The sequence below is a fragment of the Manacus candei genome, unplaced genomic scaffold, assembly GCF_025592945.1.
Source record: "Manacus candei isolate 608988 ecotype Guabito, Panama unplaced genomic scaffold, ASM2559294v1 h1tg000035l, whole genome shotgun sequence".
In the NCBI taxonomy this organism is placed as follows: Eukaryota; Metazoa; Chordata; class Aves; order Passeriformes; family Pipridae; genus Manacus; species Manacus candei.
In genome coordinates, this window is record NW_026138083.1 from 7,324,076 (window position 1) to 7,343,700 (window position 19,625).

Sequence of the window (19,625 nt, forward strand, 5' to 3'; positions counted from 1 at the left end):
CAGTCACTGCAGTTTTCTCCCTGACACTCCCCTTCATGGTACACATAAAGTTGTTGTTGCTGGGTGCTCGCTGCCTGAAAGAGAGCACTGCTTTATACAAGGCTAGATTGAAACACTATTCCTATGCTATTCTGCATATTTTTTCAAGCCATCGAGGGAAATAAAACACCGAGTGTGTCTAAATGAATGCACGGTGTAGTTCTGTGTCATGGGGAAGTGTTATCCTTGTAAGGATGCTCCTCCATTCGAGTAACTCAGGCTGTCGTTGAAGAGGAGCGCTGCTCCCCCTGTGTATTGACATCACTGTTTACAGACCGTGTGGCAATCTTTGAAGTGCTAACTGGCTTTTTTTTTGTTAAAAGAGATGCTGTGTTTTTCTTTTCTATTTGTTTTCCACAAAGAGGGATGTTAGTATTTTTATGATGGCTGGCGCTTAGCGGAGCTCCTCTGTGTAAAGATAACAAATGAGTTATGCGACCTGACATTCTCCCTGGGAATGTGCTCAGAACAAAGCAAGCCAGTGGCATTTCAAAGCCTGCTTTTAAAGTAGCTGGTTATATACTTTGTTTATCAGAATCGCTAGGAAATGCCATTTCTCTGGTATTTTGTACCTTCTCTTAATTGACTGAGAGGTGGAAGAATCTTTGGGCAAAGACCCATGGTAGGGAGGTTGGAACTAGATAATCCTAAAGGTCCCTTCCAACCCAAGCCATTCTACAATTCTATGACCCCAGCACCCAAAGGATACACATGCAGAAAGCTTGAAGCTGCTTCATGCTTTACTATATCCCTGTGAGGTCTGAGAGCTTGAACTAGTCAGGCTTTGGGAATGAAGGAGTGAGTTCTAATCCTCTGAGAGTAGCTACAGCAGGTACAAATTGGCAGGCACACTTTGGAATTGCCTTCTCGCAGCCTTGCTGCTGGGAGTTTCCAATGAGGCATTGCCAAGAGTGGCAGGACCTCCCCAGTTTCTCACTGAGCAGTCTTTCTGCTGGTGATTTGTGTCCACACGGGGAATGAATCAGAATTTGGAGGATATGTCCATAGGAAAGGTGGAGGAAGGGGCAGGAGGCTGATCCAGCCTTGGCTGTGCTCAACCAGGGTGGCCAAGAACATCAGAGATGCTGCCACCCAGCATTCCCAAAGCCTTCATGATGAGGTGTGTGCAAGTTCCAGGTTTCTGCAAAATAGTTTGTCTTTGATCCAATACTCTGTATTACCAGGAATTTTGTTTTGGCAAGAAGGCAACTCTTTTTTCCCCACATTTTACCAGTTTCCAGTTTCTGGGGTCTTCACAGTTCTGTTGCTATAAACTGTCACACACTTAAACTGATTGGCCCACTAGCAGCCCTTGGTAAAATGTTTGAAATAAAAGCACCTTTCCTGAGGCCTGATGTTGAAATCTCTGTGTGTTCCCTTCGGGAGGGATAATGGCTGTTGGCTACAAGCGCCGCTCCATGAGCAGAGAGCCGGCTGCACTTGGACACAACGGGAGCGCTCCAAGGACTGGGCTGTAATGATGGATGCCGCAAGGCACTGCTATGTGGGCCTACTCTGGGGAAGTCATTCTGTGTACAGTATGTGATCTGTGGCACCTGGAGTCCTTATCATTTCCTTCAGCTATTTGCAGAATTCTTTTGTCTGTGGAAAGAGCTGCATTAATTCAGGATTCGTAAACCTGAGGACAGGCAGAAATAAAATGGATCTGAACTCTTGAGCTTGCAGTAGCAAATGTACCATGAGAGTGAAGAGTTGGTAAACTGAACCTAGTGAACTCTAATTTGGGTCTATCGTCATTATATTTTCTATTGTACAGTAATAGGTACACTCTTAAGTCATCTCTTGGGCTATGAATTACTCTGTATTAAGGAAATGAAATTTTAAGTGAAGAATTTTGCTGATGGGGAACATACAGAAGGATTAGCAGCATCTTATTAGTATATTCTCATTAGTATTGTTACTGTCATCATTAATCATTACTGCCATATAGCCCTGTAACACAGTCTCTAAACCTGAACTGGTAATACGGTGAGGAGTGCACAACCTAAATTCCATGGCTTTGCATGTTCATCAGCCTAATTGGAGCATCCCTTTCATGGACTGCCATCACAGTTGCATCACTTATACACAGATCCTCCGTGACCAACAGGCTTCCTCCAGCTCCTGCTGCTGAACGAATAGCTTGTTTGGCTCTGTATGAATGACTAGTACACACACTCATAGGTGCTTCTGCTGGCTGGTCAGAAGCACTTCCCTCTTGTTCCTGCCTCCATGAAAATGTTTTACAATATCAAAAAAATACTCATTTCCTTTTAAATTTGGGAAGTTTTTCACTTTTATTTTTTTTAAGGCAATCTGATAGCTGCAGTTCATAGTTTTGGCAAGAGCCAGCACCATTTCTCTGGAAATCTTGGGCTTCACGGGATACGTTTGTGTGGCTCCCTGAAAACATGACATTTTCCGTAAAACTATTTGTTCTTTTAAAACAGAAAAAAAAAAAAAGTAATTTGATTCAGGAGAAGGTTTTGTTAGAGATATTTTGATCGACTCCACATGTGCCTTTGCAGTGGGTTCCCTGTTCAGCAGGACCACCCGCTGCCTGCAGGATGCAGTAGCTGTGATGGCTTTGTCATGGTGCCGGGGCTGTTGCCAACTGCAACAGCCTGGTCCGTCTTCAGCTTGAGCCAGGCACAATACTCTCAAATTATGGCAGGTTTTACCAGGCTGAGGATCAGTGCTTGGGACCCTCAAAGGATTTTCAGTAAGTGCTCAGCATTGTCACAAGTACTCAAGGTGAACTGGAACAACCCGTTAAGGCACAAGCCTTATTTCTTCCCTACCAGCCCAAATAATCTCTACACCTGCTGAAAGGCCATAGACTTTTGACTTAAAGCACATCTCATGTAGAGACCTCCTTTGGGTTCTTACATCAGAATAACAGGGCAGCTAAGCAGGCAAGATATTTATCTTGATTTGCTGTGAGCTATAAATTTTTCAGACAAAGACCAATTTTCTGTGTAACAGGCCCTCCCCTTCCAGGGTCTGTGCTATTTAAAATAGATCCTATATGAAGAGAGACATGCAAGGTGTTTATTTTATTTCCTGTCTCTTCTTGTATAAGTAAACATTCTGTGCACAGTTGGGAAAATAATTTGTTTGGATTGTCAGATTGGTGGGTTTTAGTGCACCAAAGTGTAGTAAAAAATGGAAACTATACAACATGAGGTGTCTAGACTTTTAAACCCCCTCAGGAAATCAAGAGATATATATATATTTGAAGAAACTCAATAAAGCTGGTTTTTAAGATGGTGAAATTTGCTATTGACAGCACTGAACAAAAACATGGTTCAAGGCCAGTGACTTAATTCTAGGTGACACTACTCCTAATCCTTTATGGCTGAATCCTTCAGTTTTATCTGTGACTCTGAGAAAGTGCCTGTCAGGACTGAAGTCACTTGCACCAGGGGATTAGCACTTTTTGCATTCTTTTGAAAGCTTCAGTAGTTCCCATGAAAGTAACAGATGCCAAGGTATTTGTGGAGACTGTGGGCAATGATAATCCTACACTATCATACAATTTCTTGCAGACCTAGACCATATGCATATCTGTACAGTGCACATCTGTAACCTCTAATTCTGATCCTTGTACTATGTGCTGGCAAAAGCTCTGTATTGTCCTTCAGCTCTGGGTACTCCAGGGGAGAAGAAGAGGGGACATGTTGCTGCTGGTCGACCCAAGGGTGGATCCACTATATCAATTTCTTTTTTATTTTTTTAAGCCCAGAATAGTCGAAAGCTGTATAATGAAAAGGCTTTGGGCATCTGCAAGTTATTGAGCTGAGAAGCTCTTCGTTATGAATAAATCATAAAAAGCGGTCCAAATCCTGCAATATGAAGGAGTTTAGCTTCAGGAAATGCTTTTAATGTGTGCATGTCATCCTTCTTTAGCAGGACAGAAGGCTGCTGCTATCAACTGCTAATACAATTATTCTCTTCTGGCTTAATTGGTAGAGGTCTTGACTTTGGTGCTAAGATCCCAAGTATAAGCCTTTAGGTTTTCTGGCACTATAGCAAGGGACTGGAATTACAGGAAGGGCTAAATACCGCAGTGTGCCAGCCTGGGGTTCAGCATTTTTACTATGACCTGTGGCATTTCTGAGTATCCTATAGCCCTGGCTGCTGTGTTCTGGCTGACCTTCAGGACACCTCCTTGTAAGGAACCTGTGTTAATCATCAGTTATTAAGAGGATTTGGGGAGGTGTTATTGACTTGCTCAATAGCTTCAAGGAAAATTATAGTTATCTCGTTAGACTCAGGTCTGCCAGTTTTCATGATAGACTCCGGTTTTATTAGCAGTTCTATAAATTCTGTTGTGGGAAAAAGAAGGGGAAAGCTATAGTGTTGGTTATAATGTTACTGAGCTTTCTAAGCACAGATTAGAGAGGTGGTGTCATCCTTAGTGCAGTGAGAATTGGCATGGAATTTTTAAGTCCATGTTTAGGATTCCAAATAGGTGCCCTGAATTTCGAAAATGCTGAGCACATCCAAAACACTTTATGAAGTGAACCCCTTTGAAGCCATCTGGAGCTGCTCAGAGCTTGGAGCTTTTGAAAATCAGGATCTAAACTCCCTTTTAAAGTGCTCCTGAAGCTAGTCACCTATTTTTGAAAATACTGACCTGTGTCTGCTGGCATCTGGAGCAACTTCTGTGTTAAAAGAATGTTTGATGGAAAGAGGGGTGTGATCTCCAGTGCTAAAGGGGAAAATACTGGTCTTTTTGAAAGCGTATCCTCTGATAAGAAACATATTGAGACAGTTTCCTCCCCCCCTCTTTTTTTCTTACAGACTTTTGTTCAGACTTTGTGTTATGTGGTTTTGGCCTCCAGTTTCTGTTTGGGGCCTCGAGATAGAACTTTGAAGAATCTTCAATAATTTGGAGAGAAGGCAGGATGGTTGAGGGAAAAAGCTTTCCAAAGCAGTTGCTCCAATTTTTACCCAGTGTCCCAGTAGTGGTCTATCCATAAGCCAGCCTTGAGTCTAACTTGCTGTTTGAATTGACTTTCTTTTGATACAAGTAAGTGTCTGGTGTATGTGAAACCCAGAGTAAATTTCTGACCCCTTGTTCTCCTTCTTATAAAGTTGCCAGAGTGACCAGGAACAGCAGGATGGACCTCTTCAAACAATGGGAATGAGCTTGTGCAAGGGGAAGGAAAAAACTGTTTGGGAAACGAAAAAGCCCACAGTACTTGACCCATCCACCTGAACTAAGCTGTAAATCTCGTAAATCACAGGACCTGGGTGTCAATTCTGGTATATGTCAGAGCTGATGAACCTGACTGAGGACTTCTCCATATCAATTTAGTGTGTTTCTGCTGCACTTTGCTGGATTTTTGCTTGCCCACTACTACTTGAGTCCTTGGATAGGGGTTGGGAAAAAGAAAAGCTGCCTCTCTTAAGCATTTTGAAATCAGAAGGCTGTTCTTGGGGGTGTCTACTACCTGTCTTTTTAGGTGACTCTCAGAAACACAATGGCCTTCCTATTGTAATTACCACTCAGGTTCTTTTGCCAGGCTTCTTCCCAAACTACAAACTGGAGCCATCTCCATAGCTGGAGACTAAGTCAGCAGCAGCACAGGGAATGAGACTCCTCAAAATCAACAAAAAATGGGGGAGGGAATAGGACAAAAACAAACCAACTAAGAAAAAAAAAAAAAGCACAACCAATTGTTAGGTTAATGGACAAAGAGAAAGAAATGTTCAGTTTCAAGCAAATAAGTCAGATCCCTGTTTTACAAAGCTGAGGTCAGTTGTCAAATACTCTGGAGTTGTTGGTAGCGTGGGGGGATTATGGTTCTTAGTATTCTTTGCCTTATGTTATCTAAATGTAAATTCCTGTCTCTGATGTAATGTCCTAGTTAGACCCTAGAATTTGTGAACCAAAGGACAAAATGTGAAAAAGTTGAGAGGAAAAAATCTGCAGCTCTGTCTTTGTGTAATTCTTACTGAGAGCTGATATAAATGGAAGACAAATCAAAGGCAACAATAGCACCACACATTTTGTCTCATACCCTGTGATGCATATTAGTGTTGTTTCCTATTGTGAGCCAGAAAGAACATTTACAATTTTAGAAAACACTGCATAATGGCTCTCTGCAAGGAAAAGAAGCAAATGTGTGACTGCCAGCACTGACACTTGGTTTTTCCTGGCCCGCTATTCTGGAAGCTCTGCTGTAGGCAAAACTTTTCCGTTTCACACTGGGAATTTTGAATTTGGTCTTAAAGTTTTCTCCAAGAAACAGAGCAAATAAACCTCACTGATTTGCTAATCTAAATCCAGTCTTTAGCCTTGCCAGGAAATACTGGCCAAGCCTGTCATCATGTGGCGATACACTCCTGTGATACAGATGTTAACACCCAGGCTGGAGGATTACTTTATTCTAAAGCAACTCACAGGTTGTACTTTTCAGTGTTTTGAAAATGCTCTTAGCTTCATGTGAGGAGATGAGTGTCAGGAGGACAGGTGGGTGTTTCAAGTGCTAAACACAAGCTATTCTATCCCTGCTACACTTTGCGCCTCCCTCACTCCCCAAAATGTCAGTGGTTTGGGTTGGAAGGGCCCTTAACGACCATCTAATTCCAACTCCTCTGCCATGGGCAGGCACACCTTCCACTAGACCAGGTTGCTCGGAGCCCCATCCAACCTGACCTCGAACACTTCCAGAGATGGGGCATCCACAGCTTCTCTGGGCAACCTCTGTCAGTGCCTCACCACACTTGGTTTGGTGATTCAAATCACTACTTATGATTTTGGTCCTCTCATGGCTTACTTCTGTACCGTCTGTGTTCAGAGGAGAATGTAGTTATTCCCTGCTGGCATAGAGCAGCTGGAGGTTAGAGCACCTCTTGCTCTGATGTAATCCTGTTATTTGCTGGGGAAACATCTCACTCCACATCATCGTTGTAAAATTTTGCTCTTATATTCATCCAGTTATCAGCAGAAATTAAAAATGGCATCCATGCTTAGGAGGTAATACAGCACTTACAATATGTTTGCTTTCCCTCCCATTCCTTTGGGGCTGGCTGGTGTGGGCTGGCTCACTGCTGTGGAGGAGGATGCCAGGCTTTCACCGGAGAAATGGGGGCAGCAATCAGCATTAATGACATCTTCTGACAGCAAAAGCCACACGATTCTCCAGGAGCCAGATTTCAGCCACGGCTTCTCTCCACGGGGCACGTGGTGCTTCTGGAGCAGAGTGGGAAGCACTGCCTTGGGTAACACATCCAGCATCACCATCCATCACTCAGCTATTCCCTTCTTTACAGAGGGAAAGTGACTCCCAGCCATTTATTTATGAAAAATTGCTTACTGCCCTTGAACACACATACATACACACAAGTGTGCCTCTGTGTGTGTTTCATTTAAGCATCTGTTCTATTTTGATGAGTCACCATCCAGATCCAAAAATCAACCATAAGAACTGGAACAGGTGAGGAACTCTGTAGCAAAATGAGTCCTTTAGAGCAGATTTGTGTTTATCACCATATTTTACAGCTGACTTCAAAGGAGTCGGAGCAGCGTTCAGTTAAAAAAAAATAAAAGAGTACATTTCTTTAATTGTTTTTGAAAAATAATCATTACTGAACATGTGTCTTGGTAGGGGAAAAAGATGTGATAGGGATCATCTGTAAGGTCTTTGTTATTGAGTGCTGCCAATTACTGCTTCTTTACAATCAGATGAGTTTCACTTCAAAAAGGGTATTGAGGTGCTGGAGTGAGTCCAGAGAAGGGCAACGAAGCTGATGAAGGGTCTGATCCTATGAGGTGCGGCTGAGGGAACAAGGGTTGTTTAGCTTGGAGTAAAGGAGGCTCAGGGGAGGACCACCTACCTAAAAGGAGGTTGTAGTGAGGTGGGAGTTCAGTCTCTTCTACCCTATCTCAAGTGAAAGGACAAGATGAAATGGCCTTAAGTTGGGCCAGGGGAGGTTCTGATTAGATATTCGAAAAAAATTTTCACTGAAAGAGTGGTTAGGCATTGGAATAAGTTGCCCAGTGAGGTAGTAAAGTCACTGTCTCTGGAAGTGTTCAAGAGGGGTCTGGATATGGCAGTTGGGGATATCATTTAGGGGTGATTATGGTGGTCCTGGGTTGACAGTTGGACTAGATGATCTTGAAGGTTTCTTCCAACCTTAATGATTCTGTAATTCTTTGATACGATGTTCAGCTTGGTTTTAAGAAGCTAATAGTTTTCTAAAATTAAAACAGAGTGCTTGGTCTCTGTTTGTGATGAGCCTTCAGAAAGCCAAGTGCTCTTTCCAAAGAGCAAGACATTTCAGTTGAATGTGTTTTATGTTCAAAATTTTATTATATCCAAATTTTATTGAGGTTTGTGGTGGTTTTTATTTGTTTTGGGTTTTTTAATTAATTTTTATTTTGCATGCTAGCTATTGTATCCTTATATCTCAAAATGTTTGAAAATTACAGTGTACCTATTCCTATCCATTCCCAGAACTTTGCTGAACTTCATGTGCCTGTCCTTGTTGTAAATATCATGTTTTATTTTAAGCTGCAAAATTTAGGTTGGGGTCTTTGATTAAATAACAGGGAAGAATCTTTCTCCCACACTGTATATTGTTACTACCTTTCAGGTAGATCCATACACCTCTGCTACTTTGAAGCTCATTCTTCATATACTTGGCAATAGTCTTGAAAAAGAGTTGAGCAAAATATTTTCCAAGGCTACTCTTTGGCTCAGCAGTAACCTCTTTCAGAAGCAGTGACCCCAGAAATAAATAGTTGCAGCCAGAAGGGTGTGCAGACCTGTCTGTACATTATCAGAAGCTCGGGCAAAGCATCCTTTTGGCCTGGTCAGATGGAGTGTGGACTCTGTGAAAGATGACTGTGCTTGTCTGAAAGGAACTTTTCTAACTTCCAACTCTTGGGCAATTTGCTATTTGTGACCTCTCAGTTTCTTCCCCTCTCCTTCCCCAGTTTTTCCTTATAATATCATTTATAAGTATTGTTCCTGCTCACTCCCAGCACCCATCTTGTTCTTGTGCAGCTGCTGACAGCTGACAACTAGCACGGTCTCTTAGGTTTGGAGTGACTTCTTTGGAATAGAAAGGAAAGTTTCTTTCCCTTTTTTGAAACAAACAGTGTGACATTTTGACAAATCTGTCCTGCTTGGGAGATCCAGGACCTCTTTGCTTTCACAGTCTATTGCTTTTCTGCAGTTCCCTCAAGATCATTTGAAGTGCTAGGAAAATACAGTGGATGCAAGATTGAAATGGAATAGGGGCACGGTATGTGCTGATGGAAAATCTAGTGGCAGCACGAGCTATTAAGTTGTTCATGTTTTCAGTGGGTTGACCCAAGGGAAAGAAAGGCCTATTAAAGCCATTGGGCTCCTGCATCGGTTCTTCAAAATTAAAGGCAAGAATCCTCACCACAGATTAGTGGTGCAAAGGGGAATTAAAGCTGCTATTTGAGGACAGCTGGAGAGAGCTGCTGTGGTACCAGGTACTTGGTAATGAGCATGGTGAGTGTGTGAATGTGATGTTGTGATGGGAGTGGAGGTGCAGGGATCATTCTGGCAGCCAGCAGTCATTCAGAAGGCCAGGTCCCATGACCACAGAGTTTAGAAAACATTTATGAATGCCCAGCATCATTCCCTTGGGTGAAAGGTGAGCCTTAGGAAACCTGGAGATGTCTTGAGGCTTACACGTAAGAGTTCCCTAGTGCTGCAATTCCTCACACCTACACAGTTTTTTAGGCTCAGGAACTGAACCAAATCACTGATAAGTTTCATAAATGGCAGGAAAAATGACAGAATAGGAAAGAGAGGTAAATAATCATACCATTTCTGTTCATTCAGAAACCCTTCACTTCTCATCATGCTGCTGAGCATGCTCTCTGCCCTAGTTGTAGGCAGGGATGGAGCACAAGTGCTTTGGAAGCCATTCAGGACAGGTGATCTACTAGTTTGAGTACAACCAGGCAACATTTTAGTTGTGTTAACAGCCAGCGATTGAGGGATGAGATGAAAGCTCCTGGGTGCTCCATTTCAGACATTTCATGCTGCAGGCTTCTTCTCTGATGAGAGGTTTTCACAGAAAGAGTGTCTGGAAAACAGCAACATGGCCTTTTACACATCTAAGCCTTTTCCAGAATAATAAAAAAAAAATAAAATCAAAAAGGCTTTTCTTAAAACGATGTGCCCTTGTATTCATCAAGAGCCTGCTGCGTGCAGGTTTATCCTGTTGCTACAGAGAGACAAAAGACACAAAGAGCTCCTGATGGGCATTAGTGATTCTAGATACGCCCAATTTGTATGGCTCTTATGGACCATATTGCTGAATGACAATCCTCACTACCCTCCCATTCCCACCTTTGGGGAAAAAGGAGGCATAATGAGATTTACTAACAGTATGTTTAATAAAGGACTGGAAGGGGATAGGGATAAGCGGATCTTAGACACTTTTAAATCGCGTTAAAAAAAAAATTGCAGTTCAGCATGAGCTGGAAATAACAGTGGCTGGGAGCAGCACGGTGCCTTTAGGTACAGTTGCGTGCACAAACACAGAGAGTTGAGCTGATACACGCTGCACTGGAGGGATGGGGAGATTCATCGTGCTGGGTTACTCTGGGAGACAAAGCCAAAATGCCAAAAGGGAGGGTAAACACTCCATTTAACAATGAAGGAGCTGCAAGGTGAATCCTGACAGCCCACGTGTGGCATGAAGGAATGATGCTCACCCAGTGCCTTCAAAAGCTGGTGCCCAGGCCAGCACACCCTGCTCTGAAATCTGCATCCTTGAGTGTTCTTTCATCTCTGTGGTGCCTAATTGCTGGGGGGAGGGTGGTGGTTGATCAAGGTGGGATATTCCTGGTTTAACAGATGGAGATGTTTGTTGTTAACTAAGCTGGGCTGAGTAGCAGGAGGCACCGTTGTGACAGTGCCCTTCCTGCAGGTTCAGAGCTGGTGTGCTCAACCTGTGCATTGCAAAAGGATAACAAGGGGGAAAACCGCCCTCTAGCTCAAACACAACAAAGTACAGGTGGACAGTGATTGCTGGGTTTTTTCTTACATCCCTGAGAACAGCAGGTTGGGTGGTTTTGCATAGAGCATACAAGAAGAGAGCAGAAACCTTTGATGTGGTAGAATCTGGTCTGGTTAAAAGGGTTGGTCATCCCAGATGGAGGTGTCGGACAGGAGTCAGACAGAACCCTTATATCACAGACAGCTTCAGTCTCTAAGTGAGGCAGCATTTATAATGCTACTAAAATACAGCAGTAAACAAAGTACATGAGGGCTTGACAGTCACATTAGCAAAGAACTACAATGAAATGACTGGAAAGAAAGAAAAAAACAGCTCTGGCTATTTGCAGAGCAAGAAAAATGGAACTGGTTTTGACAGATAAGACAATGCAGCTGTGGGTCAGAAGAGCTTTTTTGGGTTTTTTGTTGTTGTTGCTGCTGCAGCTGAAAAATAGTGCCTTCAAATTTTAAACAGAGAAATTTGGATTTTAACAAGCCTCCATCTCTCAGAGTCTTCCAATTAGGGGAAGCATATTTGCAGCTGAACTCAAAATAATAAATTTTATTCAGTGGGTATGAATCAGGGAAATCTGGATTGCTCAGAATAGCTGTAATGTGGTTTTCATGTTGCATAATGACAGAGGTGATTTTTTTCAAAGTATATAACATGAGTAGAAGCAACTACTCCACAAATAATTTGCAACTAATGAATTTCCTCTGGTTGAAAATTGTCCATGGGCAGGATAATATTTTGTTGAAATTCTTGAGGCAACACCCAAAATTGCTGGGCAGACATGTTATGGGAATAATGGCCTTGCCATTTTGCCTGTAAAAATAGTAGTTTTCTCGATTGTTGGAGTATTGATAACCTTTTTCTTCCTCAAATATCCAGAATGGTCTTAGGGTCCGAATTTCCCACTTATTGCAAGACTTCTAAAATTTGGGAATTTTTTAAGATTTAAGTTGTCTTGGTGTTGTGTGACTGCACTGACGGAACTCACGTACACATAAAATTTGTTTTCCTGTTTGTCTTAAAGCTAGTCTATGACCTTATAAGAGGGCAGAAACTAATAATAGGAATCTAGATTCCTGGTTCAGAGCCCACTTGACAATCCCTTACCCATGCCCAGTGCCAAGGCTGGTCTCAAAGGCTGGGCTCTGCCAAGAGAACCCCCCTTAATAGTCATCAAATAGAAATAAACTCCCTTAAGGTGGGCAGCCCAGGGCAGAAACTCAGTACAAGCACCTTCCAGGAATGATTCATCGATTCTAGGGAGACTATATTGGGATTCTGCTTTGAATTACCTGGGAGAGGAGTCTGCCTCTCTCTTCTGATTACAGAGGCGCTCTTCAGTACACAGCAAAGCCTTACTGATGATCAGGTAAAAATGAGTTTTATGGATTGCTCTGTGTTACAGCTTCTAAGCCTGCATAGTTACCTGCTTTTATTGCTTGAAATGGATATAAACCTTGTGCGAAGGGAGGAGGAGGATGAGGAGGAGGACAAGGGTTACACTTTTTACTTGTTAGGATTTATCAGGGATGTCTGACCTCTGAACTTGGACACTTCTAAAATTGATGCTAAGATACCAACAACTACCACATCTTCTGTTAGTTTTGTGAATTGGTCATGAATCTAGAGGGGTTAAAAATCACATTTCTGTAGAGAAAGTAATGTATTAGCTGTAAGTGCGTGGACCTAATGATGGATTGTGACTATAAGGGGAAAAAAATAAAATAAAAAGATGAAATAACAATACAGAGATTTCTATCTTCCTGGTATACACTTGTCTTATACATTTGAAAAGGCTGGGAGCCCTCCTTGCCTGTGCCAGCAGCCTTTTTTTTCTTAGCACTGGGCCGGTTGTGTAACCAGTCAGCAAAGGGTTCAGGTAATGAGCTCTGGCAGGAGTGCAATTGGAAATGGGAATTGAAATTGAAAGTGGTATCTCCCGGGCTCCCTACCCTTTGGGAACTCTCAACTCCTGCGCTGAGACCTGAAATCTTTCACTTGTTTGTGCTCTAACCTGAAGCAATCAAAACAAGGGAGAGGCCCCAGGAATAAATTGGCTGTCAAGGCGGTCCTCGTATTGATCAAGTTCCGCTGTTTATGTGAAATGGGCTCATTTCAGTGCGGCACTCAGATTGACTGCACAGCTGGGGAGAAGCTTTTTTGGATAATACCCTTTCCACATGCATGGCAGTATGGTGAATGTTCCTGTCTCCCTCCCACAATAACAATGAGGAGAGAAATTAAGATTTATATTAACTGAATTTGTAAATCTTCCTGAAAATGGGACAGTATCATTTTCAAGCCTCCTCCCAAGGTTTGCAGTGCTGCTCAGCTTTGTAAAGGTTTAAAATACCTTCTGCCTCGTTTGTCCCTAAACGTTGTTTCCCACTATCATTTTCTTGCTGACAATATACAACAATCAACTTGCAGTCTAAAAAAACACTAATACTGCAATGATCCCCCTCCTAGAAGGGATGGGGAATCAGCACTTCAAACTTGGAAAGAAGGTGAAAAAGCAGAACAAAAGCAACTCTTCTCACAATATTTGACTCTACACCTCTGAAAAAGTAATTTTGCAGAATTGCTGATGCTGTTGTTACTCTTCTCAGCCTCTCTCTAGAGCTGCCTCCTCCCACCCCACCACCTGATTTCATCCCTGCAAATGGAACATAATTAGGACAAAGCCCAAGTTAGCACATGTGCGCACATTTACACGTGCACATGTGTCCACAAAACGCCATCTCTTTAATTAGCCTCTGTCATGACCTAGCCCTGTGCCAATAATCCTTTGCACCTGTCGGCTGCATGAGAGATTTCCAAAATGGAAAGTGAGAAACCTTTTGGCAGCGTGGTGAAACCAGGCGTGCCGGCTAGTTAATGGGAGACCTTGGGATACAGCTTGGGAACTTCACATGGGCATCTTCAGGCACTGACAACAGGAGAAACTGGGAGCCAAGACATAACCTGTCATGTCCCATCTGCTTTCTTTGGGTAATAGACAGTGGTTCAGAGGGGGCAAAGTCAGATTCAGAGGCATCAGCTGCCAGTCGGAGCATGTTGGTTTTTAGCAGGGATCCCAAATCCCTACATAAGACATCGGAGTGACTTGATGGGAAGGACTGCATCCACTGCAGGCTGCACTCATGGAGGGACAGTCAATAAGACAAGGGGGATGACTTTAAACTGAAAGAGAATAGGATTAGGTTGGATATTAGGAAGAAATTCTTTATTCAGAAGGTGGTAAGGCACTGGAACAGGTTGCCCTGAGAAGCTGTGGATGCCCCATCCCTGGTAGTGTTCCTGTCCAGGTTGAATGGGGCTTTGAGCACTCTTATCTGATGGAAGGTATCCCTGCCCATAGGAGGGAGGCTGAAGCTAGATAATCTTTAAGGTCCCTCCCAACCCAAACCATTCTATGATTCTGTGATTTTTCAAAATTTTATTTTTCCTAGAGCTGCTTCCCCCAACTAATCAAAGTGTAGCACAACCTAAATGTCGGTGTATCTTCCTTGATACATGGTCCCCTCAAATTTCATATTGATTTTGCTGGGAGAAGTCAGGGAGGGAATTTGAACATACCTGCTCAACCTTGTACTTGACAGATTCCTGCCGTATATACATGCTTTTGTGTTGGGGTGACCTGGGTTTATCCTTTGTATGAGCCAAAAAGAACACTTTTCCCAGGACGAACGCTGGGAAAGCTTGGGCGTGTTGGTGCCTAAGAAACCTCAGGAGAAAACCACACTCGCTCTCCTGAATTCCCTGGAGATGCATCAGGAGTTTGATGCATCTGCAAAGGGGCCATCTCAGGCATTGACTGACATGCAGGGTTCTCAGTCACAGATGTTTACAGGCATTTTGTTTGTTTCTACGGGGAGATGATTGTAAACCAGTGAGGAAGAGGTGAAGTGGTGATACGATGATCCACTGAAAGATTTTGCATGAGAAGTAAGGTCTGTTAAAATGATGGGTAACATTTCCTTCACTGTAAAGCCTTCCAACCCCCATGCTCACTGAGTTCTCTAATTGAGCTTTCTGGTGCCTATTTTTTGTTGGTTTCTGTATGTGCTGGGTCATTGTTTTAGCATTTTGATGCTTGGTATGACCATAGGTCAGGGATTGGAATAAATAGACTGCCCAGGGAAGTGGTGGAATCACCATCCCTGGAGTTGTTTCAAAGGTAAGTGGATGTGGTACAGGAGGACATGATTTAGTGGTGGACTTTGCAGTGCTGGGTTAACAATTGGACTCAATCTTAGAGGTCTTTTCCTACTTTAACAATTCCATGATTCTGTGATTCTATAGGTAGCGTGCTGGAAGTTGCCAGTGAGAACAGCACTGCCATCACAGTGAGCACAGAGGAAACTGAAATCTCCATGACACTCTATTTGCTTGCAGATACAGTTATAAGGAAAACTGGCTGACAATATCAGTGATAGATACATTTTTTATGTACAAAATAAATGTAGTGCACTCCAGTGCACTTAAAAACCCCCCTTCAGGCTTACACAGAAAGGGGAAGGAGGTGTTTGAGGGATGATGAACGTTTCATCACTGTTGCTGAAGAGGTAAATTATTTCAGTTTAAGAATAAAACATTTTTGAAATGTCTGAGTCCTTGCTACACTTAACTGTCTCATAATAACCGCCCAAATACCTGGATCACTTAGAGACCAGTCACCTGACATATCCTGTAGTTCAACTGCAGGATGGATGCAACAGGCTTTACAGCAGCCACAAAAGTGGAGAAGTAGCCCGACAAAATTCAACTAAAAATTGGCTTCTTAGCACTTGAAATGGCAGACTATTGGGAGAACTCTGTACAAAACAGCAAACCCATTTTTTTTTCCATTTCAGATATTGTTAGGAGATTGAATCTAAGCTTCCAGACAAACCTGAGGCAGAAGAGATAAAAATGTTGAGTTACAGTGATAAAATGCATTTTCCTACATTCAAATTCTAGTTTGTGTCTTACTACCTGGTGTATTTGAACTCTCACTGTATTTATTTGTTTTCTGCTAACTAGAGAAACATATTTATAAGTGTGATTAGGTCCATGTCGTATATTGCATTTTATAAGCAGAAGGGATTCTTCAAGAGTGATGAGAAAAGAATGGCGGGGAGGCAGGAGCATGCGCCGTGATGTGGTTTTAACAATCCCAGTTAGAAAAGAGCATGAATTGCTACAAATATTCAGGCAATTATTTTCAAACTGTGTTCCTCCCCCTATATCCTCTGTCTTCTTTCCTAATGGGTGCCACTATACAGCAGTGGAGTATAAAAAGGTAAGAGCATGCGAGAAGAAAGGGAAAAAAACAGGCACACGGAGCCTGAGAATTATACATTAATTGGGTACTGTAAATGTTGATTTTTCTACTTCTTTGACTTGTCTTATAGGGATGCAAGGGCAAGAGGAAACTTCTGTGGAGCCTATGAAAATTGACCTCGCAAGTGAAGCAGCAGCCATTTCAAATAAGGATGGTATGTTTTTTTAATATTTTAGATTCATTTTTTAGGGTAATGGCTTTAAACTGACAGAGGTCAGGTTTACATTAGATATTAGTAAGAAATTGTTCACTCTGAGGGTGGTGGGACAGTGGAACATGTTGCCCAGAGAAGCTGTGGATGCCCCATCCTTGGAAGTGTTCAAGGCCAAGTTGGATGAGGCTCTGAGCAACCTGGTCTGGTAAAGGGGAGTTAGAACTGTATGATCTTTAAAGTCCTTTCCAGCCCAAACCATTCTATGATTCTGTGAATTGTCCTGAAATGGATGCATAGCCTGCCTTTCTGGGCTTTGTTTGTATGCTTCCCCCTAAAAAATGGGAATTAGATTTATAATCTCTTCAACTGATTCTTCTCAAGAGTTTACACCATCTCTACTGTTTTGGGAGTCTTAGGCAGTACCTTTCAGTGCCGTAGCCCTGCTTTGTGAGTTGGCTGGGTTTATGTGTTCACTCTGCCTGCCTTTTAACTGAGTAGTATTGTAGACCCACTGTAATTTTGGTTTTGATATCAAATTGGCCAATATAGGGGGAGTTTCATACAGGAGTCAGAAGATATTTCTGAAAATTTCTGTGCTCATGCCCAACTCCATCAAGGGGAAAGTGTTGGCCGTATATCCACTCTGAATTTGTGTGTTGGCCTCATTCTATCTCAGAGCTGATTCCCCTTCCTCCTTCTTCAGCATTCATGTGTAGCTCATCTGATAGCAGGTGGAAGTTCTCTCCCTAGGACATTTATAAAGCAGTCACAGTTTCATTGATCCAACAGCAGTTCCAGTCAGGTTTTTGGACATTATCAGCCCAAATATCCTGACTTGGAAATTAAATTCTTTTGACTTTGACCTCAGTGACCCCGATGACCCAGCTGTGGGGCAAATCCTGGCAAGGACTGAGTAGCAGGAAGCTGCTCGAGCTCTGCAATACTTGTAAACAAAAAACCATCCTTGTAAACAAAAAAACTTTGTTCTTCTTGGCTCATCCTATGTATAAGAAATAATGGATGAAATCAGCGTCCTGGTACTTAGGTTTCGGTGAGGCAGACCTTTTATCCCTCCTCTAGATCAGCTATTGTAGTATAGAAGAGGTACATACAGAGGTTTGTTGGTTCTTACACAAAGGGTCTTTTTTATTGATCCAAACAGCAGTTGGTTTGGGATTGGGCGTCCAATACTCACTTTATTTCCATGGACTCCTCTCTGTAGTGAAGGCTGTTTTTTAACTCTTTCTTTAGCCTCTTCAGCATTGATATAATATAAATTCAAGGCACACTTTTTTACATCTCAAAGACCAACCAATTATATATTTTTTTTGCTATTAGTTACACAGAGAATCTGATGCTGATTTCCTTTCTCTGATGTCAGATTGTGCTGCAGCATTTGAATTGGTGACTGATTTAGATACTGGCCTGTAGGGAAGTTTTTTGCAAGCACAGGAAAAGCAAGCGTGCATAATGAATTTTCTTTTTTAAAAAAATACTAGAGATTATGCTATTCCTAGTAGATGTGCAGAATAAAGCCAAAGCAGCCTTCTCTCCTCATCCTTTGAACAAACAAAGTAAAAAGTCATAGTCACATTAAAATATTTAAATTGTGAATCCCTGCAATAGTCTGGGTTACTTAGTGAAAATAAATCCAAATTTACCGAAGGAATCTCTTAAGGGATTTCTGTCTGGAAAGAAAAAACGATCCCCTAGCTGTTTTAACTGTGCTGTAGGAAAGCACAGCTGGATCAGGTGGCAGCTTCTGAAATGAGGATCTTGATAGGTTTCTCTGTTTTGAATCTTCCTTATCTTGTATGGTCTTTTACATATGACTCATAACTTCCTTTTCTTTGAACTTTCAAAGTTAAATGAAAGGACAGGAAAGGGGTGTTTGCTAAGGCTGCAGAAAAGTACTTCTCTAGTCAAGGAAGTCTTTGTTTCTATACAGCTTAAGTTGCTATTAGGATTATATTACAGGGTGTTTTTTCTTGTGGGCATATATTGCATGTTTTAAAGAAGAACAGAGGAAAGATCAAACTCATTCCCTTTGACAGTAATTTTCATGTAAATTGCCTGTTTTTTCTCTGGTCCGCTTCATTCCGCCCCAGAAGAGCTCATTGCTTCACAGCTGAAAGCACAAGCATCTATCACTAGGTCACCCTTGGCAGCCCAGCTTTTGTGGTTTAATTTCATGTACCATGGCACAGCAAAATATGCTTTGAAAGGCAGAGAGTTTAGACAGCTTAGGTGGATCTCAATATTGGTTCATCCGGTGGGCAGGGCCATGATAGTGATACATTTCAGAAATGACTGTTATTTGAAAGCTGGGTGTGATTCTCCATCAGGAAAGCTGTCAGAGGGGGTGTGTGCAAGGGGGATAGGGACATGTATACAGACACAGGTTTCTCCTTGCAGTCTCCATCAGCCACCAGAGCCGAAAACTCTGGATATTAAATTTCTTGTACCCAGGACAGATTTGCTGATTAGTATTTTGTAATGATGACAAATCCCAGCTTTGGTGATTGGTTTCCTAGGTGGTGTTTCCCTGACAGTAGCCTTTTTTTATTATTTCTATTCTTCTTTTTCCTTTTTTTTATTTTTGCCACCAAAGCTACGGAGATTACTAAGGTGGTTTTCACTTCCAGCTCATATTAGGCAGATCAAACTCTTCACTCCTTTCACAATGAGGTTGCTCATTTGCCTTTTGTATTTCCAGCCTGTGGAAAGCTGCGTCCTGACTGACCGACCCAATAGAAGAAAAAAAAAATATGAGGGCAGTGTCAAACCTGAAATTTCCCATTTTTTTTAAAAAGCTTGTGCCAATGAATGCACTGTCAGCAACCTGACCTCCACATGATTCACCAAAGCTATATAAAAGCACAATCTCAACAGCTAACACCCTCATGCTTTTATTTATGGTGTTGATGTAATATCCCAGAAACAAGTTATCTACCAAGTAAAGAGGTGCAAGTGGGTCGAGGTTGATGGTTTTCTTTCTAGAAATCTGGAGTTATAGCTGAATGTGCTATAACTATGTGGATGCAAAGGGGTACATTGTTTAGGAAGTGGCTGAAGGAATAGGCTATGTTTGCAAGG

General features: G+C 42.2%; 1 protein-coding gene across 3 annotated transcripts in view; it reads left to right on the forward strand.

The window, feature by feature from the left end:
* Positions 1-19,625, forward strand: part of MACROD2 (mono-ADP ribosylhydrolase 2) — an 840,112-nt gene that overhangs the window by 812,587 nt on the left and 7,900 nt on the right. For all 3 annotated transcript variants that reach the window (XM_051792687.1, XM_051792686.1, XM_051792688.1), the window contains exon 17: positions 16,446-16,529. In XM_051792687.1, the coding sequence (XP_051648647.1) occupies positions 16,446-16,529 (84 nt within the window). The remainder of the gene's footprint in view (positions 1-16,445; positions 16,530-19,625) is intronic.